Genomic DNA, 24914 nt, shown 5'->3' with positions numbered 1-24914 from the left:
AATATGAACTTGAAATTTAGAAAATAATTCATTGGCAAAATAAAGCAAATCAATTACCTGATGCATTTAAAGATGCTAAGAAAGTAAATAAATTACATATACTAGTTGCAAATGTTCTATCGAAAATTGATATCCCAATACAACAAGATGTTGCTAATGAGTCTGGGCATGCCATAAGTGTGGTAGATCAATGGATTCCAAAGATAAAAAATCTCGAAAAAGAAAAATAAACAATAATAAAAAAGACTCGGTTGAGGATTAAAGACTCGTGAAAAAATCCTTGACATGACTAGTGAAGAAGGTGAAGTACCTAAACGTAATAATGAAATTTCAATCAAATATGTCATGACAGAAAAAAAAAATGATAGAACCGAACTAATGTAGTTATTGACAACATTTTTGCATATAATATTGCTTTGGGTACTATATCTGAAAATAAGGATCCTGGACAAAAATCTGTTGAAGAATGTTGACATAGAAAAGATTGTCTTCGGTGGAAAAAAGCAATCGAGGCAGAATTAAACTCCCTTTCAAAATGTCAAGTTTTTGGACCAGTAGCCCAAACACCAGAAGGCATCAAAATTGTGGGATACAAATGGGTATTTGTGAGAAAAATAAATGAAGATAATGAGGTTGTCAAATATAAAGCAAGATTAGTTGCAAAAGATTTTTCACAAAGATCTGATGTTGATTATGATGAGACATATTCTCCAGTGGTGGATACAATTACACAAAGATTTTTAATTGGTCAGACTATGTATGAAAATCTAGACATGCATCTTATGGATGTAGGCACAGAATATTTATATGGTTATCTTGATAATGGTATTTATATGAGAACCCTAGAAGGATTTAAGATATCTGAAACATATAAATCAAGTTCCCGGGAATCATATTCAATAAAGTTACAGGATCACTTTATGGATTGAAAAAATAAGACGAATATAGTATAATCACCTAAGTGGATATTTGTTGAAATAATGATATCAATATTTGTTATTAAAACGATATACGTTGATGACTTAAATATAATTGAAACTCATGAAGAACTTTTAAAGGTAATAGAATATATTAAGAAAGAATTTGAAATGAAAGATCACAAAAAATTAAAATTGTCTTGACTTGAAATGTGAGCATTTAGTTGATGAGATATTTGTTCATCAATCAACTTATACAAAAAATATCTTAAAAAGATTCTATATGGACCATGCACATCCATTGAACATTCCAATGGAAGTTTGTTCACTAGATTTTAAGAAAGATATATTTCAACCTCAAGATGATAATGAAGAACTCCTTGGTCCTGAATTACCATATCTTAGTGCATTCGATGAAATTATGTATCTTGCTAATAATACAAAATCAAATATTGTTTTTTCAGTAAATAGCTGGATATAGTTATTCTCCAACAAAAAGACATTGAAATATAATTAAACATATACTATGTTATCTCCGAGGAACGATCGGTATGGATTTGTTTTATTCAAATAAATTGAATTTTGATCTAGTTGGTTATGCATATTCTAGATATTTATCTGATCCATACAAAGCTAATCTCAAATAGGTTATTTGTTCATATGTAGAGAAACTGTTATATCATGGCGATTAGCGAAACAGACCATAACAACTACTTCCTCAAATCATGCTGAAAATTTTACAATTCACGAGGCTAGTGAAGAATGTGTGTGGATAAGATCAATGACTCTACACATTCGTGGAACATGTGGCTTGTCTTTTACTAAAAATATTCTTCCAACGATATTATACGAAGACAATACAACATGTATAACCCAAATCAAAGGATGATATATTAAAAGAGATAGAACATAGCATATAACACTAAAACTTTTCTACACCTATAATTAGGGTTGGCAATAGGGCTGAGGCAGGGCGGGGGGGCGTTCCCCATCCCCGACCCCGTAGGGGAAATTCTCCCACATCCCTGCCCCTACCCCCGCCATTTGGAGGCGGGGACGGGGGTGAGGATTCCCCGTTGGGGAAACGGGGTCCCCGTGGGGCCCCATTCCCCGTTTTCCGCGGGGATTCCCCTACTAGTTCCCCACGTGGAATCACCTACTAATTCCCCGTGGGGATTCCCCATTTTTTTAATTAAAATTTGATTTAAAATATGATTTTATTTAAGTTTTTAAAGTTTGGGCTTGGCTTCTTGGGCTTAGAGTTAGAATAGGGATATTTAATATTGGGCTACAATCCAACACTATACATTATAAACATATATATAAATAAATTATTTTATATATTATAAATATATATTTATAAAATATAAATATATCAAATCGAGGGTTGGGGATTAATCGGGGTCGGGATCAGGGTCAGGGTTGAGGCGGTGATATCGTCCCCTTCTCGCCGCCCGTCCTCGGATGGGGCCTCGAAATTTTTTTTCGATTTGACCCCATCCCCAGTCAAACCAAGGATCAGGGCGGGTACCTACGGGAAATTTTGCCAACCCTACTCATAATCTTGAAGAAAATGTCGACATCATTGTACAACAAATTTGTTCAAATGATAATTTAGCAGACTTATTTACAAAATCATTATCTATCCCAATCTTTGAAAAATTGGTGCACAACATTAGAATGCGACAACTCATAGATCTTAAGTGATGTTTTCATGAGGGAGAACAAATATATCGTATTCTTTTAGGAGTATAAATTATATGAAATATGTACTTTTTTTCCTTCACTAGGAATTTTTTCCTAATAAGGTTTTAACGAGATATACTTGGTATATAATGGTCATCTAAGGGAGAGTATAAATGTCCAATGCTTAGTGTACTAAAAAGAGGTTTCTTATCCCCCTGCTCCATGTGTCCAATGTTAAAGCATCCATAGTGTCCAAATATTGACACCTCCTAGTTGCCAATTTACCTACAAATAGTGACATTTGTCGTATGTTGTGGAAACACACATTGGTGAGAAAAGTAAAGAAAGGATTGGGGAATGAGAATTTTAGATTTCCATAAATTCCATAATTTTTCTATTTTCTATAATTTATTTTATTTTATTTATTTATTCTAAAATTTAGTTATTTTATTTTACTTGTTTATATATTTTATTTTCTCACATGGGTGTTTACTCCAAAATTTTAGGACTTGAAAGAAAATTTTGAATTATTTACGTCACTCTTTTCTAGTTAGATATCTTACCTTACGTTTTGATTATAATTTCATTGAAATGGCATCATCCTCTGTCTTCTTCCAACGTCATCTAATTTGAAGAACAATCAAAAAGATTGAAAGGAGAAAAAATAAAAGAAAAAACACCATTTTTTTAGCTTGGATTCGAAGCTTTTACGGCAACAAATAACCTACAAGACTCCAACAAAACTTCCTAAATTACATCTTCTTCAACAATCATCCACGACCATAAAGCTTTAGATTGAATAATTGATTGCTTGATTGTCCCTTTTCAGCATTTCAAAGAACAATCCAAAAATGGGTTTCTTATACAAACCCCTTATGAATTCCAAATAATGGCCCATTAACCTTTACCAACACATCTCTACCATATTTAAATAGGAAAATTTTTTTTTTTAAAAAGAGCCAAAATCCGAGCTGTCTCTGCCCAGCTTGCCCTCTGTGGTCAAAGCCAAGTAAAACCCTCAAAAATCTTAACATCGCCTTCAATCTTTCTTGCCATTTTATCGATCTTAGCTTCATTTTTTCAATCAGTTGATTCCAAATCTTCCATTTTTCTTTAATTTCTGAAGTGGGGTTTTCGGATTGTGGGGTTTTTATTGGTCAGATCTCTGGTTTTTCCATGTTTTTTTGTTTGCTTGCTTTGTCCCAGGGATGGTTTCAAGAATTGCTGTTGTGTTGCTGATTGGTTTTTTGGGGATGTTTTATCAGACCAAACAACTTCCTCCTTCACAAATTGATGGATCTTCTTCATCTTCTCAGAATCTTCCTGTTTCTTCTCAGAGAATCAAACTCAGTGATGGAAGATATCTTGCTTATATAGAGAAGGGTGTTTCTAAAGACAAAGCTAACTTCAAAATCATTGTCTCCCATGGCTTTGGAAGCTCCAAAGACATGACTATTTTAGCTTCTCAAGTACACTTTTTACCTCTTCCATAGTTTTGAATCTCAAGTTCTTGATGTTTTCTTAACTGGGTCTGCTTTAAAATTAGTATTTGATGAAGTTTTAATGATTTTAGGAGGCGATTTTTGAGTTGGGGATTTACTTTTTACTCTACGATCGCCCTGGATATGGTGAAAGTGATCCAAATCCCAATAGCTCAGTTGAGAATGAAGCATATGACATTCAAGAATTGGCTGATCAATTGCAAATTGGATCTAAGTTTTATCTTATCGGTGTCTCGATGGGATCGTATTCGGCTTGGAGTTGCCTCAAATACATACCAGAAAGGCAAGATTTTTTATCCACATTTTATGTCTTTGAGCTGTTTTTCCTTTCTTTGATTTATTTGCTTTTGTTATTTATTGCTTTATTTCACCAAAAATAACTTAATGTAGGTTAGCAGGCACAGCTCTTATAGTCCCTTTAGTGAATTATCAGTGGCCTTCACTTCCATTTAGCCTCATAAAAGAGGATTACAGGAGAAAGCTTTTGAAATTAGGATTATGGCTTTCAACCTATACCCCTGGGCTTTTACATTGGTGGGTGAGTCAGAATTGGATTCCTTCAACTTCTGTGCTCGAAAAGAATCCGATATTCTTCAACGAACGAGATATCGACATCTTAAAGGCGATTCCCGGCTTCCCAATGCTATCCAAGGTATATAGATTTTCTCTTTTCCATTCGCTGCGCGCATTGGTCTGTGTGTGAGTTGATTGAAACAAAAGGGGGTTGTGATTTTTCTGCTTGCAGAGGATGTTAAAGGAGCAACGCATTTTCAACACGCTTCGAAATGATTTCATGCTTGCGTTTGGCGAATGGGAATTCGATCCACTTAAACTTAGTAACCCATATGCTCGAAACGAAAGTTCGGTTCATATTTGGCAAGGTTGTGAAGACAAAGTTGTGCCAGTGGAACTCCAAAGATATGTTTCAGGGCAGCTTCCATGGATTGAGTACCATGAAGTTACTGATGGAGGGCATTTGATTATTCATTATAAAGGTTTATTTGACACCATTTTAAGGGCACTTTTACTTGGAGAAGAAGCAGTTTCTTATAGACCAAGACCTCTTACAACAAAATCTGTGTCTAGCTGATTCTTTGACAGAGACAGAAATTTATAACATTGGATTTGTGAAGTTTGAATGGATGAAAGATCTTTGATTCTGCAGGAAACAGAGGATTCTTCTAGAATTTAGTTTTCACAGGAAGGGAAAAAAGGGTGTTGAAATGAAATGAATTTGGTTTGCAGAGTTTTAGTTTGTGGGAGAAAACAAAACTTTCTTGTCTAATCATTGTTCTTAGGATTGTTTGTTTCAATATGCCTTGACATTGTTTTTGTGAATACAAGAATACTATTGTTTTCACTAACTTTCTTGTTTTGTACTCATTGATAATGTTGAATTTACTCTCTAGTGATATCTATTAAGGTAATATAATTGTTGGAGAAATTTGAACTTCTGACCTCTGGTTGAAGGCATGTGTCTTAATCAATTGAGTCATGTTGAAGTCGACAATAAAAAAAAAACTATCGTAAGAAAAAAAATTATTAGAGTTAATTGTAGTTACTCTAGTTAGTCAGTTTATTTTCTGTTCTTTCCGCCATATGATTATTGAGTTGTTTAAATAATTTGTTTTCAATAAGATTGACACACAAGTTTTATTTAATCTCACTCTAGTGTTAATATGATATCAAATGAGTGATATTTTTCTCTGAGAGTTTTTACCAATTCATCTTCAATCATGGCTGATACTGAGATTCCAAACTCTATAACTGTTTCAACTTAGTCTTCTACAGTAAATCATCTGATTGGCCAATCTGTGGTTGATGAATACTTGAATCCTGACCTTCTTCATCATTCCTAATAATAATACATTCGTATGGAGAGAAACTAGCTTAAAAAGAGCTTGTGCAATATAGAGAGATTAGTGAGAAATAAGAGTATGTGTAAAGAACAGATGGGCTAGAAAGGTTGGTCAAAGACTAACCTTTACAAATTTACATATATATGTAATTATCATAACCAAACTAATCCTAATCATCAAACATTATTGATATTGTTTATATTCGTAGTTGTTATATTTCAAATATTTTTATGGAAAGATTATACTTCTCGTTTTTTAAAGTTTGGGTTAAGTTTCATTTAAGTCTATAAGTTTTCAAACTTAACCGTTTTACATTTGTTTGTATTTAAACTTTTTCAAATATTTCTAATCACTATTTAATTTATTTACTTTATTTTTGTTTTTCTATCTCTCATTTCTCTCTCTTCCGTCATCTTTCTCCTCTCCTCCCAATTTATTCATTCACTATTAATAGGCACTTCGAAATAATAGCGATCATTTTTTTTTTGGTTAAATCATAAGTTAGTCCCTTCCAAATTTATCTATTTGGTTCTTGAACATTAACATTAGTCGCACAAGATTTTTAGAGAAACATGTTCTATGGAGTTGAACTTGTCTTGATGTAGATTTTATGTCCTTGTGGTTCGATCTCTAATACTTAATCTCTCAGTTGAATGTGTAAGCTTGATAAACTGGAGCGCGTGATGTTCTTGAAATTGAAGTCTGGGAGGAATATTTGTATTTTCAAGACTTAAGTTTCAAGGAATGGTTTGATCTTTAGGAGTTATGGAGTCTTCTGTAGAGAATTCTCTAGCTTGGACCAGGGTTGGCAAAATTCCCCGCAGGAACCCACCCGATCGAGGCGGGGAATCCCCGGTTTAACCTGGGATGGGGTCTGGGAAAAATTTTCGGGGCCCCGTCTGGGGACGGGGCGGGGATGGGGACAATATCCCTGCTCCGACCCCGACCCCAACCCTGACCCCTGTCTCTTATACACATCTAGATGTGTATAAGAGACAGATTCCCGACCTCCATAAATATATATTTATAATATATAAAATAATTTATTTATATATATATTTATAATGTATAGTGTTGGATTGGAGCCCAATATTAAATATCCAAATTCTAACTCTAAGTCCAAGAAACCAAGTCCAAACTTAAAAAACTTAAATAAAATCAAATTTTAATTTTTTAAAAAATGAGGAATCCCCACGAGGAATCCCTGTGGGGAACTAGTAGAGGATTCCCCGTAGGGAACTAATAGGGGAATCCCCACGGGGAAACGGTGAATGGGGCCTCGCGGGGACCTGTTTCCCCGACGGGGAATCCCTACCCCTGTCCCCGCCTTCAAATGATGGGGACGGGGGCGGGGATGAGGAAGAATTTCTCCCACAGGGTCGGGGACGGGGATGCCCCTCGCCCTGTCCCGGCCCCATTGCCAACCCTAGCTTGAGCTTGATTGGTCCATCGACCTGGCTCTTGTGCCAAACTAATTGGATTTGGGCCTTATTTGACATTTGAGTCCAATTAAACCTATTTTGGGTTCATTTGGACTTTTAACCTAAATAAAAATATCAAATTAAATCAAATTATTTTATTCAATCCAAGAATCATGATGAAAACACGTGGTGTCATAAAAATTTGCCAATTTATGTCTTCAACTTCAATTAGACATGTCAACTATTAATTGGATCCAAAGTTAATGATTTGGTAATTTCACCATTATTTTGAGGAATTGTGTGACAATTTGTGATTGGTCAAAAAATTCTTATTCAACAAATGCCTCTTTTTGAGATTTATGCACATGTATGTGTAGGTGAATCTCAAAAAAGATAAAGTTAGAATCTAAATACAAGTTATTTGCTCTAGACTTTAATCTTGTTTGATGTGTCAATTTAATCAAACTATGAAGTTGGTACATAAGTTTGACTAAAATTTGGGGAGATTTTTGGAATATAAACAAACTTTAATTTGATATAAATTTGAGTTCATAACGACAATTTAATTTGTCTCTAGGATAAAAGCCTCAATTTTGATACTTGAATTTAGGATAAAATTTGATATGACTAAATTTTTTTAGTTTGAGATAGATTTTAGGTTTGATCACAATGTATTTTGACTTAGATAAAATCTAAGCTCGAATAATTTGAACTTTGGATAAAATTTGGAATATGTCAAGTTTCTATTTTAGATAAATTTGAGATCTTATCCCTAATTTAATTTAGATTTAAAGATAGGAACTAAATTTTTGGTGAATTTAGAATAAAATTTGGAACAAATTTAGATGTTCAGTTCATTTAGGATTAAATTTGGAACCCAAATCTAATTTATTTGTTTATTTGGCAAATTTGAGGTCCAAATCAATTTAATTTCAGGAATTAATTGAATTTTGGATACCAAACTTGAATTTAATTTGTATGAAGATAAAGACGATTTGATCAAATTAAATTAGATTTTCTCCCTTTTGAAATTTTAATTTAAGAATTTGAATTAAGATTTGGATTTATAAAGAATTCACTATCTATAAATATAGCTCCTCCAGCTTCGATTTTGGCCAGTTGTTTTCTCTCTTCCTTTTGCTGTAACCATTTTCTGCTATTTTTTTTCCCCCCTCTTTCTTCACCTTTTCTTACTTTAATACTGCAGATGGATGGGTACCCACCGGAGTTGCTACGTGCAACTGAAGTCGCCGGAGGTGGGTCTTTGCCGGTGGCGATAACGGCGATAGCGTGTGGTGGCACGATTTGTAGACTAGCGCCCGTCGACAGATCACAAGAACACGTGGTGGCGTGGGGGACGTCGCTAGAGAAGAAGCTGCGAAGAATCAGGGAAGACACCATGTAGGGGGAGAGGGCTAACGTCGCTAGAGAAGAAGCCGCCATTCAAGTCGTTCATGGGTGCTTGGACGGTGCTTTGAGGAGCGATGCACAGAGGGGTTTGAGAAGGAAAAGAATGGAGAGATGATGGGTGGGTGGCGGCTATGTGTAAAGAAAAAGAAAAGACTTACACTTTCATGTATTCTTTTAACTTATTTTTTTCTTCCTTTTCTTTCTTTCATGATTTCTTCCCCTTTTCTCTAACATTTCTTTTCTTTTCCTTTTCCTTTTCTCACGTTTTTTTCCTTTTCTTTTTCTTCCTTTTCTTCTTTTTTTTCTTTGGAAAATTATTTCAAATGGTAAAACTTTTTATAAAATACAGTAAAATTTTAAAACTATCAATAATAAACGTTGATGGACACGAATAGACTTCTATCATTATTTATCAATATCTATCATTAATAATTCTAAAATTTGGTATATTTTGTAAATATTTTGATTCATTTTTCTATATTTAAAAACGACTCTTTTTCTTTCCCTTTTTCAATCTAATTTTTTAATCTCCATTCTTTTTTTTTTTTCTCTATTTATTTTCTTCTTTTTTTCCTTTTTTTAATTCCCTCTTTTTTGTCATTTGAAATTTTATTTTTTTACTAACTTACCCCAACTATTTTTCTTTTTTACAGGAGTACTTCGAGGGAGTAATTTTTTTTATCTTGTCAGTTTTTGCATATTTTACAAAAGGGTGGGCCCATTTATTTTATTGCTTTTGCAGGTATAAATGAAATGGGACGTGGTTCAGGTTCGACTTTAGCATCCCTTCGGCACCAACCTTAGAATTCTGCCAGCTTGATCTTAGTGCTCTATCAGTTTTGATCTATTTGCTTTGATCTTAGTATTCTGCAGGCTTGATCTTAGTGTTCCATTAGTCTCGATCTTTGTGCTCTATAGGCTTCGACTTCAATGTTCAGCAATACTTCGTTGGTTTCGATCTCAGTATTCTACTGGCTTTGATCTCAATATTCTATTGGCTCGATCTTTGTTCTCAACTTGGGTACTTTGTTTGCTTCATGCTCAGTCCTTGACTTGAGTGTTCCCTCGACTTTAATCCCAATATCCTATTGGCTTGATCTCAGTTTGTGACTTAAGGATTCTGTCGGTTTTGGCTTAAGTCCTTGATTTGAGCATTCTGTCGACTTCAAGCTGACTTCGATCTCAATGTTCTACTAGTTTTGATCTTAGTGAATCGTCCGCTTCAATCTTAGCATTCTGTTGGTTTGATATTGGTCCACGATCTAAGGGTTTCATCGACTTCGCCCTCAGTTCTTGATTTGAGCGTTCTGTTAGCTTCAATCTCAGTGTTCTACCAACTTTGATTTTAGGGTTCCGTTGGTTTGATCTTAGTGTGCGACTTGAGGATTTCGTTGGTTTTGGTCCCACTTCTTGACTTAAGCATTCCATTGGATTTGATCTCAGTGCTCTACTGACTTTGTTCTCAGTGTTTCGTTGGCTTCAATCTTAGTGGCAACCCAATGATTCCGTTGGCTTTGGCCTCAGTCCTTGACTTGAGCATTCCATTGAATTCGAGCTCAGTGTTCTATCAGCTTTGATCTTACTGTTCCGTCCACTTCAATCTTGGTGTTCTGTTGGCTTGATTTTAGTCTGCAACCTGAGGATTCCATCGGTTTTGGCTTAAGTTCTTAGCTTAATTGTTTCGACGAATTCGATCTCAATGCTCTATCGGCTTTGATCTTAGGGTTCCATTGGTTTGATCTGAATGAACTCTTATCAAAGAGGACCTATGAGCGGAAGCAAGATCATTCCAAATTCATTGTGACAGAAATATCGCATTCACAAACAAACATACAGGTTATGCTTCTACTCACAATTTATAGCATGCTTTTCAAACTTAAACAACAAAAGAACGAGAGACATACCTTTTGAAGAACTCTTCTTCTCTTTAAATCTCGCTCTCGTCAAGGAACGGTAACTCTCGCTGTCGCTATGATCGCCAAGTCTATCGTCCACCAAATCTCGCTGTCACTCACCTAATGGTCTTCTACACGAATAGACAGCAAGGAGGACATTACCACTCAGTAACCTCGGTATTCTCACAGAGTGAGAATCCAGGAGATATGGGCTCTGTTGGATTTGGTAAAGGTGAGGAGGAAACTACGATCGTTTACAACGACCAAGCAAGTGAGAGAGATTTTGTATTTATCGTATAGACGGGTGCTTGATCATTTAGCAAAGGGTGTATGATCGTTTAGTAAATTGGGGTTGATCGTTTAGATAAATCGCTCGCGTGCGCGATCATTTAGAAAAAGGCTATACGATCGTTTAGGAAAACTTGAGCTATCATGTATGCTTTCATTAGCTAGACGATGGGCAGTGTACTAATCATGAAGCATCCGATCTCTTTGCAAAATGAAAACTATCCTTCAGTTACGAAAACTGAATGCAATCTCCCACTATCTCGTACGATTATGAAGAAAAACCAACAACAATTATCTCATAATTGTTTAATTAAAAATAAATATAATCATATTATATTTATAATCTATAGTTTAATATCACATCATATGCAACATATAAACCATAGTCTTTTTCTCCTCCACTAGATATAAATCATATTTATATTCTTTTCCTCCGATTAATGTAACTCATATAACATGTCAACTATATCATATATAATTGACCAGTTTAATCATATCATATATAATCAAACTTTTTCTTGTCAATTTGAACACTTCAAACTGATTCTCAACTTGAATCCATTGAACTACTAAGGGGACCTTATGGACCTGTGGCTTAAAGCTTCAACAGTACGTGAATAGTTGACTAAACTCTTTAGCCACGAGATCCACCATCCATTAACTGTCAGACATTCCACTAAAGACCGATAGTTGCACTCTTCTCACCACAGATATATTTTTGTGTTCATCGGATATAACCAATCAACAATACGATAACCCTTCACAAATGCTCCTAATTACAGCTAGGCCAAATTATCATTTTGCCTCTGTAGTTACATCTAACTTCTTAAGTACCACTGATCCCTCTAATGAACAATATAACATAGTCCTACTATGTGTGGACACCTCTCGAGCCATGAGAAGGTGTGTGGCGCCACATCATTCAAGCCTCAGAATCAGTCCTTAAGGGAGCAATCTATCTACTTACCCTTACTTCGGAGAATAAGTGAATTCCATCTTGTGTAGCTGAGTTCTTAGCTCCCAAATCAGACGAATCCTCAAAGTGGTAGGTTTGAGTCGGCAATCTGGCCACTCGAACTCATGCAAATCAAAGAACCGTCCTCAAAGGCAGGAATTCTCAACTCACTCAGGATTGAGGTCATGTTACTTATGGTCATCCTAGTGAAGTGAAGTCTCTATCATGAACGACATTATATAACGACACTATAACACTTCGTGGTCCGATCTTATACAAACTCCTTTGTATAGGACGCCCCCACTCGCATGTCTCCACATGAATGATCAGGATCAAACCATCTGTAGCAAGTCACAACACTTGTAACTATTCTATAAAGGGGCCGCATCCGTAGCCTTACCAGGATAAGGTTTCCCTCCTATATCCATATACTATAGAACATTTTGGTTATCACTTAAGACATGATCCACCTGTATGTCTCCACATACATGCTTAAGTTATAATGACAACCAGGGATCTTAGTTTATTGGTTTGTGGTAAAGCAAATAAAACATCTCATGTTTCATAGACAACAGTGAAGAAAATATCATATATTATTACATCACAAGCGTTTGTTTAATACTGTGTTTACAAATTACAGGATCCAATGAGATTTTAGGGCATCAACCACAACATGATCTTAGTGCACGATCTGAGGATTTCGTCGATTTTGGTCTGAATCCTTGACCTGAGCATTCCATCAGATTCGATCTTAGTGCTCTACCAGCTTTGGTCTCAGTGTTTCGTTAGTTTCGATCTTAATTCCTGACCTGATGATTCCATTGGCTTTGGCCTCAGTCCTTGACTTGAGCATTCTATCAGATACGAGCTCAGTGTTACCGGCTTTGATCTTAATGTTCTGTTAACTTTGATTTTGGTGTTTTATTGGCTTGGTCTTAGTCTGCGACCTGAGGATTCCATCGGTTAAGGCTTAAGTTTTTTACTTAGGTGTTCCGTCGGCTTCAAGCTCGGTGTTTTACCGGCTTTGATCTCAGTGTTCTGTTGGTTTCGACTCAGTTTGCGACCTGAGGATTGCGTCAGTTTTGACTTGAGCATTTTTTCGACTCAAGCTTGGTGTTCTATTAGCTTGATATTAATCCACGACTTGAGAATTTTGTTGGATTTGGTCTCAGTTCTTAACTTGAGCATCCAGTCAGCTTCGAGCTAAGTGTATTGGGGTTGATATCCTAAAACTTGTGGTTTCGTAGTTTGTAAATTATTTGTACAATGAATTATTTATTTAATTAAATAAAGTGTTATTTTATTTGACATTTAGTCTACATTAACCTAAAACTAATAAACTAAGATCCAAGGTTATTTAATGTAGCTTAAACATGCATGTGGTGGCATACAAGTGGATCATGTTTAAGTAATAACCTGAATGGTCTGTAGTAGATGGATAAGGTTGGGTACCTTATCCTGGTGACACTAGAGATACGACCCACTTTGTAATTGTTACTATTGTTATAAAGTATTACAAATGATCTTACCCTAATCATTCATGTGGAGACGTGTGAGTGGAGGTATCCTATACAAAGAGTTTTTATAAGACTAGACCATAAAATGATTAGTCTCTCTTTATAATATCGTTACTAGAAGAGACTTACAAGTTACATTTCACTAGGATGACCATAGGTGACTTGACTTTAATCCTGAAGAAGTTGTGAACTCCTACCTATGAGAGCAGTCCTTTGATCTGTATGAGTGCTAGTGACCAGATTCACCAACTCAATATATGTCTACCATTTTGAGGATTCATCTAAGTGGAGAGTTGGGAACATAGCTACACAAGATGAAATTCACGTTTTCCCGTTATTTGGGTAAATAGATGAACTACTCCCTTAAGGACTGATTCCAAGTCTTGAACAATGAGACACCTCACTGACTTACTAGCCAGAGAGAATTCTAGTTATAGTTCGACTATGACTAATCGTTCATTATAAGGATAAGTGGTAATTAAAAAATTAGATGTAACTACAGGGGTAAAATGGTAATTTTGACCCAGCTATAGTTATGAGCAATTTGTGAAGGGTTAACTTACTGTTGATTGGCTATATCCAATTGTTGGGTTTTATACCCTAAGACTCGTAAATTGTAAATGTTATTTATTGACTGTCATCAATAAAGAGTTACATATGTTAAATCAATAAATATTATTGTTTGTATTATTGTTTATTTTGTCTTAATAACCTTAAATCCAATAAACTAACATCCAAGCCTATCTTATATGTCTTGAACTGTATGTGGAAATATACAAGGATCAATGTTCAAGATATAGCCTAAAGGGTCTATAGCATAGAGATAAGGCTGGGTACCTTATCCTGTAATATTATGAATACGACCCACTTTGTATTTGATATAAATGTAATGATTCAACGCGTTTGTGTAGGTGATACGTGAATGGAAGTATCCTATGCAATGAGTTTTCATAAGACTGAACCGCGAAATAGTGACCACTAGATGTAACACCGTTAACTAATTAGATTCCTATTTCAATTGGATGACATAGGCAACTTAATCTTAATCCTGAGTATATTATGAACTTTATTTACGAGGGATTGTCCTTTGACTTGTATGGATGGGGGTGGCCAGATCGTCGACCCAATATGCCTACCATCTTGGGAACAAAACCGAGTGGGGAGCTGGGAACATAATGATACAAGATGAAATTCACTCTTTCCCGCCTTAAGGGTAATTAGATGAGTGTTCCCTTATGTCGTGTCTCCGAGACTTGAACAAAAGGCCTTACCCTCTCATTGGTCTGATAGGGGTTTCTGTTTATTGGTTGGACCATAAACAGGTTGTTTATTAGAGGAGCACTGGTACTTAAAGGCTGAGAACCCAAAGGTAAAATGGTAATTTGACCCAATTGGTATTACGAACACTCGTGAATGACTAATTTGCTGGTATTAGTCTATATCCATGGACACAGAAATATATCTGTAGTGAGAATAGTGTAGTTGTGGGTCCCATAGTTAACGAATATTTATTAATTTGGTTAATGAGTTTAGCCAATTAATCTCATATCGTTGGAGCTTCTGATCTACAGGTCCACTAGGTCCCCTCGTTAGCTCACTAGAGAATACTTAAGAGGGATAATTTGATTTGTAAAAATTAATTTGAGAAAAATATATATTAATGTGATTAATATATAATTAATTAAGAATATGATCTATAATCAAATTGGAAAGTAATATTTGAATACGATTCAATAATTAATTCAAGTGAATTAGTTCACAAAGAATTAATTAATAGAGAGGTTTTGCACATATACATGGGATGTATATGATAAATGTATACATTAAATTGGGTTTAATGTATAAGTAGTTATTTAATTATTGTGTAAATTAAAATTAAATAAATGTTATTTAATTGTGAAAACTAAATAAGTGTTATTTAATTGGGCTAATTAATTGAATAAATGCTATTTAACTAAATGGGTTAATTAATTAAATAAATGTTATTTAATTGTGAAAACTAAATAAGTGTTATTTAATTGGGCTAATTAATTGAATAAATGCTATTTAACTAAATGGGTTAATTAATTAAATAAATGTTATTTAATTAATTATAGAAAAGAAAAATATATTGGGAAAGATCCTTGGTCCTCTATATAAAGACCTCCCCATGGCTCTTTAGCCTTTTGAAGGCTGAAGGTGGAGGTAGATTCTAAACATTAATCTTCTTCTTTTTTCTTAGTCATACCCAATCTTTGGAAGATTGAAGATCGAGTCATTGAAATTTTATATGATCGAAGATAGGAGTTTTTTTTGCTCAACTTCTTTTGATTCTTCAGAGGTTATGTGATTGTTGTTGGAAACTTTTAAGCATTCTGTAAATGGTGACTCACCCTGATTACATCTTGACAAAGGAACATAACGCAAGATTGTAGGACTTGGAGCTTTCTCATCTTTTAAAACTTTAGTCTTTGTAATGCTAATGGGTGCCTTACTCTTTTGAGAGTTAGAAGCACTTGCCTCTTCAAATGACTCTCTTTTTTGTGACTTTAGCTTTGGATTATCCTCACTTTTTATCAAAGGGATTTCTGCAGGCATAGCTTCTCCGACATTATCACTCTTCAAGTAAAACTTAGCATTTGAAAAGTGAGACTCATCTCTTGAGAATGGGTTAGAGTCTGCTTCAACCTTCTTAATGTCATCTTGATAAAACTTGAAGTATTGATACAGTGTTGAAGTTACCACTCAATTTCTGTGAATTCAAGGACGACCTAGTAATAACTTGTAAGTAGTCCTCGAGTCTATGACATGGAATAATACGATGGTATTCAGGTCACCGACAATAAGTTCTAAGCGTATCATGTCGATTGCTCGTTGGCTGCCTTGGTTGAAGTCTTGAATTACTAGTTTGCTATTTGATAATTCTTCCATCAAGATACCTAATGATTCATTGTTGACTTGAGCATTATATCGATAGTTGATCCATTATCAATGAGAATTTGACCAACCCTCTATTCTCGAACGTATCCGGAGACGAATAAAGGTCTATTATGAACATTTGCCCCCAACAATAAATCTTCATCTGAAAAGCCTATGGTCGTGTAGCAAGAAGTGCATGTGCGCGCTGCAGGGTTAGGGCATTTGAACTTGTTGCTCCTGAATATTACAACGCGTCAATAAGGGCATTCTTGGTTGCTTAAGAGAGGGAGAACAAGTCATTTATATCAAATAACGATAAGCCTTTTGATTGTACCTCATTCTCTAATGAACTTGAAGGAGCGTCTTCATCCTCTTTTGCACTGATGGCATGACATGCAACAACTTCTCATTTTTCATTTGAACAATCATCGCAGAAGTTTCCTAAGAGGAATTCTACCAAAGTTATTGGATGTGGAGGTCGAAGAACATCTCATCTTTCTCCTGCACGAGCTTGGGCTTCCAGACCTTTTTTTTTTTCCTTTCTTTCTCTCAGTTTTGATCCCTCTTCTATAATTTTGATGGAAGCGCAACTCTTTTTTGGTTGAACTTGACTCTCTTCTTTTTCGATGAGTTACAACTATCCATCCTTCATCCTTTTCCACTATCCAGTTCTTCCTTCTCTTGGGGGGTCTTTCATCACAATCCTTTGCTGGAACCAAACAACTATGGGCTCGAAGGTCCCAAATTGGATCAAGCTTTTCCTTTGATCTTAAAATAATATTGATGGTGAAATATTTGAAGTCACTGCCACTTCGACATGATTTGAATGAGCTACTTCAGTAAGATCCAGTTCAATCTTCCTTTCATGAGCCAACTTTAAAATAAGTTCCTTCAACACGAAACACTTTTCCACTGAGTGGCGGACGACCCAGTGATACTTGTAGTAGTTAGGATCATCAAATTTTTCTACTTGTTTCGATCATTTGCATTCAGGTAGCTGAATAAGTTGCTTTTCTAGCAATTGCTCTGACAATGGAGTCAGGAAATTGATAAACTTTTTCCTATCTTTCTTTTAAAGTTGGGTGACGCTTCTCGCCTTCATCGTGCTTTCTTTCAAATTTTGTTTCTTTTTCTTTGGAGAAAAATTTTAGTGCGGTCACATGAACGACCATAAATTCTTTTGTCGCACTATTCATGATCTTTTCAGTGCCATTGGTTTCATTCTTGTCTCTCCTCACCTCAGTAACCAAGAAGTCCTTAGTTTCTCTATTGGTGATGTTCAGCTCCATGTCATGGGCGCGATTCGCCAACTCTTCGAAATGTACGAGGCTTTATTCCCTACAAGATGTAGAGAAATTCCCAGGTCATGTATTAGGTGTACATCTCCACTGCAGATAGTTCAATGAGTCGGTCTTTGGAGTCAAGACTGAGAGCCCTCCATCAATTGATGTAGTCCATGATTGGATCTCCTTTCCACTGCTTGGCATTTGTCAGCTCCATTACACTATTGGTGTGCTTTGTGCTGTAAAAGTAGTTCAGGAACTTACTTTCTAGCTGCTCCCAGTTGTCAATCACGTCTGACTCTAGATTAGTATACCAATCGAAAGCATTCCTTTAAATGGTCGAACAAACTGTTTGACTATCATGTATCCTCTAGTCCTTGCATTTTCGCAAGTTTCAATAAAGTGAGCAATATGTTGTTATTTTATTGCCCTTTCCATCGAACTGCTAGAACTTTGGAGGTTGGTACCCAGTTGGCATTCTCATGTTGTCGATTCTCTTGGTGTACAGCTTGGAGTACATAAAAGAAGTTTGTTACGGTTCTCCATACTGATCCTTTATGGAGTTCATGATCATATCTTGCAGCTGTTGAACTGACAAAGAGGCAACAGAGGTGGATTGTTGCAGTTGGTTTTCCTACAAGACGGTTTTTCCTTTGTCATTGGCTTTGGCGGCTGTAGCTTTACTGTCTCAGCAGTTTCTTGAGCCTGCATTTGATCTCTTAAGACAATGATTTCATGATCTCATTCCTTAACAGCTTTCATTAGGAGATCTATTTTTCTTTTCACCTTTTCCATGGTCACTTCAGCTATTACATCAACCATCATGACAAACATCACCTAAAGGTGTGATTCTTTCCTTCTTTCCTTGATCGATTAGAAGCAGACTTATCAAATAAGATATTTTCTTTGATGACAGATTTGCCTTTAGGAGATTCCATCGATTGTTCTAAGACTTTCCTCGCAATGACAGTACCTTGTTCTTGTTCCTGCAATCTCTCCTTTGAACGACTGCGGGTGGTAGGTCCTATGTAGGCGTCACTTACAGTAGTTACTTTGGATGTAGTTTTCTTTGGCGCCATTGATTGATTTGAATGTTGAAAGAGAGATGAAAGGTAGAAATGTCCCACTAGGCATGCCAATTTGGTCGCACGAGTTTTCTGGAGAAACATGTTTCATGGAGTTGAACTTGTGTTGATGTAAATTTGATGCGATTCGAACTCTAGAATTTGATCCTTTGATTTTTCCTCAGTTGAATGCGTACACTTGATTTGAAGAAGCGGAGCACATGGAAATTAAAGTCATGGATGAGTATTTGTATCTTCAGAACTTGAGGTTCAAAGAGTGGTTCAGTCTTCAAGAGTTAGGGAGTCTTCTGATTGTAGAGATTTCTCTCTAGGCTCTCTGGAGTCTAAAATTTTTGTCCATTCAAATGAAGAGAACTCCTCTATTTATAGAGTTCTCTGGTGGGCTTTGTGGGCTTGAACTTAGTTGGTTCGTGTACCTAGTCCTTGGGCCCAACTAATTGAATTGGGCTTTATTTGACATTTGGGTTAAATTAAGCCTAATTTTTTGCTCAATTGGATTTTTAACCCAAACAATAATATCAAATTGGACCAAATTATTTTATTCAATTCAATGGTCATGATGAAAACACGTGACATTATCAGGATTTGCCAATTTATGTCTTCAACTTCAATTTGGGACACATGTCAACCTTTAATCAGATCCAAATTTGATGATTTGGTAATTTCGCCATTAATTTGATAAATAACATGAAAAATTGTGATTGGTCCAAAATTTCTTATTTAACAAACATTGTTTAATCGGTCCATAAATTTTTTTATTTCTTCTACTTGATCTATGACATTAGAGATTTGTAAAAATTAAATGAGATATAAAGTGTAGAACTGAGTTTTATGGACCTTAACCTTGCAATTTCATGTTTAGCTAGTCCGTGAATTTTTTAAGATATTTGATAGATAAGTTACTTATTAGACACAAAATTATAAAATCTATGGGTTTATTGAATACAAATTTACACATTTAGAACCTTATTAGATTTTTTAAAAAATATTTAAAGATCTATCGAACATTTTCAAAGTATTATAAATTAAATAGACATCAAGTTAAAAGTTAGGGACAACACTGACAAATATTTTTTTAGGTTAAAAATCACCTTTAATCCCTAAACTTTCATAAAAGTAACAATTTAATCTCTAAATTTTGATTTGTAATGATTTAGGCCATGTATTTTCAATTTATAACAATTTATCCCTATTATAGAAATTAGTGCAAAAATTTAGTAAGATTTCTTGTATAAATGAACTGATAAATTGATTAGAGATTCAATATTTTTACAAAATACAAAGCCTACATCATAAAATAATAAAAAGTGACATCTAATTTTTATGAATTTTTTAATGTTAAGGATTAAATTGTCACAAATTTGAAAGTACGACGACTAAGTTGTTACATACTAAAGTTTAGAGACTAAATTATTACAAAACTAAATATATAATTATCAAATCGTTTCAAACCAAAATTTAGTATCTAAATGATTACTTCCTTGAAAACATAGGACCGGAAATGTTTAAAAAAAATGTATTGTAAAAAGAATATGTAATGTCAAAGTGATTTTAACGTAAAAACTTTTCTCCTTAATTCCTCGAGAGAAAAAAAAATCACCTGAAAGTACATTACATTTGTTGTCAAAAGAATCCATGTGAGTAGTCAACTATCTGATGTTAAAGAATGTGTAATTGGTCAGATTGATCAGGTACGTGTGGGTTCGGTCGCAGCAGATTCGAACTTGTACCTCGGCTACCAATCATGTGCGTGTGCAAGGCATGAGGTTCATAAATAGGCGTCGAATCCAACGGCTGAAATTGAAGGATGGTAACTGCCTTTGTCCTTCTTTTCCTCGTATTTCGCAAACACTACATCATCTCATGAGACAAAGTTGCATGATGGATTATACGTGTCCAACAAAATCCCTTTTTTTATTAATTCACTGTGAGAGAAAATTTCTTTATATTTTTTAAATAATTAAGAGAAGTTTGGAGTGTTGAATTTGTTATTGTAGATTTCTTTTGGAATTATCGTAATTTTTAAAATAATTGCTAATAATTGTTTTTTTCGAAAAATCAAGTGTGAAAAAAAAAAATAGTGTTTGGTAAATTTAAGTTTAAAATTGAAAAAGTAGATTAAGGTATTCAATAAACAATTACAAAAATATCTTATTTTATATATAATAACTAAAATAGACTTACAATCAATTTTTTTAAAAAAATATTGTATTAAATTTTAAATAAATGTATAGTATGATAAATTTTGTTTATTATAGATTAATTTTTAAATATTAAGGAAAATAGTTTTATTTTAAAAAAAATGAATATGGTATGCTTTTAAAAAAAAATTATGTAGAAAAATAGAAAATAGATTTGATTGGGTGAGAAATAGATAAATATATAAAATAAATCTTCTTTTTAAAGTATGGAATTGAAAATTGAATATTAATTAAAAATTATACCTGATTTTAGGAGAATCTAAAAGCTAGAAGGATATTGTTTTTAAGGTCTACGTGAAATTAACGTGTTTTTAAAAGTGATTTTAACATATATAATTTAAATATGTTTTAACAAACATAAAAAATGGGTAAGATTTTTTCCAGCGGTTTTTTGACACCGTTGACGCAATGACAAACGTAGTCGTAGTTTGTGGTTATTATAATTTATGGGTTATAATAGTTTTTGTTTAAGATCCTCATTAATTTAGTTGGATTTATAATAGCTTGTGTTTGGATATAAACTATTTTAATCTGTATACGAGATAGTAAACATAGAAACAAAGAGATATTTGAAAGAGTAATATTGTAGGTTATAATAATTGGAAACTTCAATAAACATGGAACTGGGTTATAATAGACCACTCCATCAAATTCAAGTTCTTATAATTTTATGTATCACAATTTTGCTTCTACCATTTATTTTATTTTCGATTTGTTTTCTATATACTTTTAATTATTTTTTTCAATAGTTTAATGAAATCTCATCATTTGTGTCTGTTGTTATCACATTTTACACTTTTTTCAACATCGGTTTGTAAATTTTTTTATTTGGTTTAAATGTATTAGTTGGACCAGATTAAGAAAGGATTGAACCCAAAAAAAATGAAATAAAAATATTACATTGGTTTATGTAAGTTTAATTTAGTGGCAATTGACATGACATGTTCCTATGATAGAAAATTCAATTCCTCAACAATATTAGAATAAACTAAATGAAAAAAAAAAAAAAGTTCAAAATTATAATAACCTAAAACTAAGTCCTTGTATAAATTAAATTAAAATTTTCATAGGAACTTAAACCTCGACTATATTCAAATCATTAATCAATTTATATAAAAAAAAACAAAGCATATAAATATATAATTGAATTTAAAGGTTTATTATTACTTATGAAGTGAGAAAAATGGCAGTTAGTTTCAAGTCTGTGAGCCTTCTTTCTCGCCTCGAAACTACTTTTTGAAGGAAAAAAAGTTGTTCCTCCATTAAAATCAAATACCAAATTCCTCTCCCCTATACATATATAAACTCACATCCATGCATCTCCCTTTGTTTACTCCGCTTCCATCTTCTTCTTCTTCTTCTTCTTCTTCTTCTTCTTCTTTTTCTTCCTTTGTTTCACCATTTTTTCTGATTTTGGTTTCTCTTCTCACAGGTAACTTCACTTCCTAAATGGGTTTATGTTTTCCATCAATTTTCTATCATCGTTTTTGGGTAAATCTCATTTCTTTCTTTCAACTTCTTTCAAACGGTTGCTTGCATGCAGGGATTTCGAATTTGGTCTCTGTTTTCACTGTGAATTGAATCTCTTCATTGAACTTTTGAACAGAGACTGACATTTTTTGGGTATTATTTCCACTGAATTGGATGTGACTGAGTGGGAAAATCCATCATCTCAATTGGGATTTTGGTTTTTTTTTTTTCAAATTTTTTCTAAACTATGGTTTCTCTGTTTTTTCTGTCTCTGGTTCTTCTACAGTGTATTTGCCAATTTGGAGCTGTTTAGGCATAATTTTTCTGGGTCATTTTTTAAGCAATTCAAATCAAAACACAACATTCTGCTTAATGTTGGAGAAATGGAGAATTCCCAATTGGAAGATATGGCAATTGTCCAAATGACATCAGAGGCAGAAGCAGCAACAGCAACACAAGCAAACAAACATGAGTCCATTTTATCACTGACACTTGATGAAATCCAGTGCAAAAGTGGGAAAAATTTTGGGGGTATGAGTATGGATGAGTTTCTTGCTAATATATGGAATGTTGAAGATCTTCAAACCCAATTTCACTCACAATCACAAGAAAATGAACCTCAAAATCACTCTTTTTTGGTTGCCAATAATTCAAGGCCAAACCTTTGTAGCCAGGGCTCTTTTTCCATCCCAATTCCACTTTGTGGAAAAACTGTGGATGAAATTTGGTCTGAGATTCATAAAGATCAACAACACCCACATCACCAAAAGTTCATTAATGTTCAACAAAATCCTTGCCAAAGTCAGCAAGCTTTAGGGGAAATGACTTTGGAAGATTTCTTGGTGAAAGCTGGAGTGGTTCAAGAAGCATCTTCTTCTGCTTCAATGAAGCAACAGTTATGTTCTGCGAATAACAGATCAATGGTGGATTTGGGGTTTGGGGTTGGGGAAAAATTAGGGCTGTCTTTGTCTTATCGACAGAATAGTGATGCTGCAAGAATCAGAAATATGTCGGGGAATTGCTTTTCAAATTATCAAATGCTCATCCAATCAGTTGGGGAGCCATCTGATAACAGCTCAATTCAGAAATGTCAAAGCTTGATGACTGATTGGGTTGAGCCTAGTAACAAGAGAAGGATAATTGATGGTCCTGCCGAAGTTGTAGTGCAGCGGAGACAGCGCAGGATGATCAAGAATCGCGAGTCCGCTGCTCGATCTCGGGCTAGAAAACAGGTTTAATACAGCATATATGAAGTTCATTTGAGCTAAACCATGATTCATATGATTGTCTAATGTAAATTTGAATTAAATCGTTGATGCATTGACACATTTGTAAACTACAATGAACTCAAGTTGTTGTCGTCGTTCGATCATCGAGCTACCGGTTTCGATTGCAGGCATACACAGTGGAGTTGGAAGTGGAACTGAATCAGCTTAAAGAAGAGAATATAAAACTAAAGCAAATAGTGGTGAAGTTTTTCTGTATTGCAACTCTCTATATGCTAATACTCATTATATCATCTCTACTAATTTCATTTCTTGAATTGTGCAGGCTGAATCTGAAAGGAATAGAAAGCAAGAGGTAAGCACCTCGAGCCGAGTTTTTGAGGTTTTTCTTGTTGGATTGTCTGTTTGGATATGCTTTATGAGATTATTGTGTTTGTCTTACATTTTTCATTGTAGATTATGCAGAGAAAACAACCTGAAAAGAGACAGAAACCAACAGAAAAGTTGAGGGCAATGAGGAGGATAGCAAGCATGGCTTGGTAGAGGGGAAAAGGGTTTGCGTTTTGTTGTCACTTTGAGGAAAGTTTTATATGTAAAAGTTTTACACCAAGTAATGGTTGTATCAAAAACTATATATTATAAGTCTCTTACATTACACATGTTTTCTTTTTAGTCACATATAGTTGTATAATGGTAATGAGCTTTCTTTATAGTGTGGGATTTTGCTTCTTTTCTCTTAGGATCTGATTCATTTTGAAAGCTTCTTTCTGGTTTGGGAAATTTGTCAATTCCATTTGATTACCAAATCAATTATAACAATCGACATTTGTTGGTAATATTCTCGTCCTTCATTTTTATTATTGTTGTTTTTGTTCAAGGTAGAAATGCATTAAATGTTTAGATTTTATTTTTCGTTTTTCTTGGTTGTTCTTTGATTTCAAAATTTAGTATTACAATCACCTATCACAGGATGGAATTTCAAACTTACAAGCTTGGTTTTTATCTTTGTTTCTTAATATTTGGACAATTATAATTAAGAGAATGGGTTTTCTTCTAAACAGTTCTTAAAAATTATTCTAAACACCCTCGGTTAGAAAGATTCTTAGAAAATGAGTAAAACAAACCTACCTTCTAAAAGTGTGATTTGAAAAAAAGAAAATCAAAGATAAAAGATTTCAGGGTTCCATTCCATAGTTATTAATTTCATATTCTGAGTCAAAAATAGCACTCTCATCTATAGAAGTAAAAGTAAATCAAATAAAAAATATTAAAAGATTTTAGGGTTCCATTCCCTAGTTATT

The 24914-nt window shown here is 34.2% G+C and overlaps 2 protein-coding genes across 3 annotated transcripts; both read left to right on the top strand.

Annotated features, from left to right (window-relative positions):
• Positions 1-3464: 3464 nt before the first annotated feature.
• On the top strand, positions 3465-5469 carry LOC120088442. The gene is made up of 4 exons (XM_039045746.1): positions 3465-4072; positions 4177-4388; positions 4496-4757; positions 4851-5469. The coding sequence occupies exons 1-4, from the start codon at positions 3812-3814 to the stop codon at positions 5193-5195; spliced, it is 1080 nt and encodes a 359-aa protein (XP_038901674.1). The 5' UTR covers positions 3465-3811; the 3' UTR covers positions 5196-5469.
• Positions 5470-22123: 16654 nt separating this feature from the next.
• LOC120089257 (ABSCISIC ACID-INSENSITIVE 5-like protein 1) lies at positions 22124-24351 on the top strand. 2 transcript variants are annotated; one of them, XM_039046679.1, is made up of 6 exons: positions 22124-22349; positions 22461-22540; positions 22674-23619; positions 23784-23855; positions 23939-23968; positions 24070-24351. In XM_039046679.1, exons 3-6 carry the CDS (start codon positions 22771-22773, stop codon positions 24154-24156), a joined length of 1038 nt encoding a protein of 345 aa, XP_038902607.1. In that variant the 5' UTR covers positions 22124-22349; positions 22461-22540; positions 22674-22770; the 3' UTR covers positions 24157-24351. The 2 variants fall into 2 exon arrangements, with proteins under 2 accessions (XP_038902607.1, XP_038902608.1); XM_039046680.1 differs by lacking the exon at positions 22461-22540 and having other exon boundaries at positions 22124-22408.
• The last annotated feature ends 563 nt before the right edge of the window (positions 24352-24914 follow it).

This window comes from Benincasa hispida, chromosome 10 (assembly GCF_009727055.1).
Source record: "Benincasa hispida cultivar B227 chromosome 10, ASM972705v1, whole genome shotgun sequence".
NCBI classification, from domain to species: domain Eukaryota; kingdom Viridiplantae; phylum Streptophyta; class Magnoliopsida; order Cucurbitales; family Cucurbitaceae; genus Benincasa; species Benincasa hispida.
This window is presented reverse-complemented; position numbering and strand designations above follow the sequence as displayed.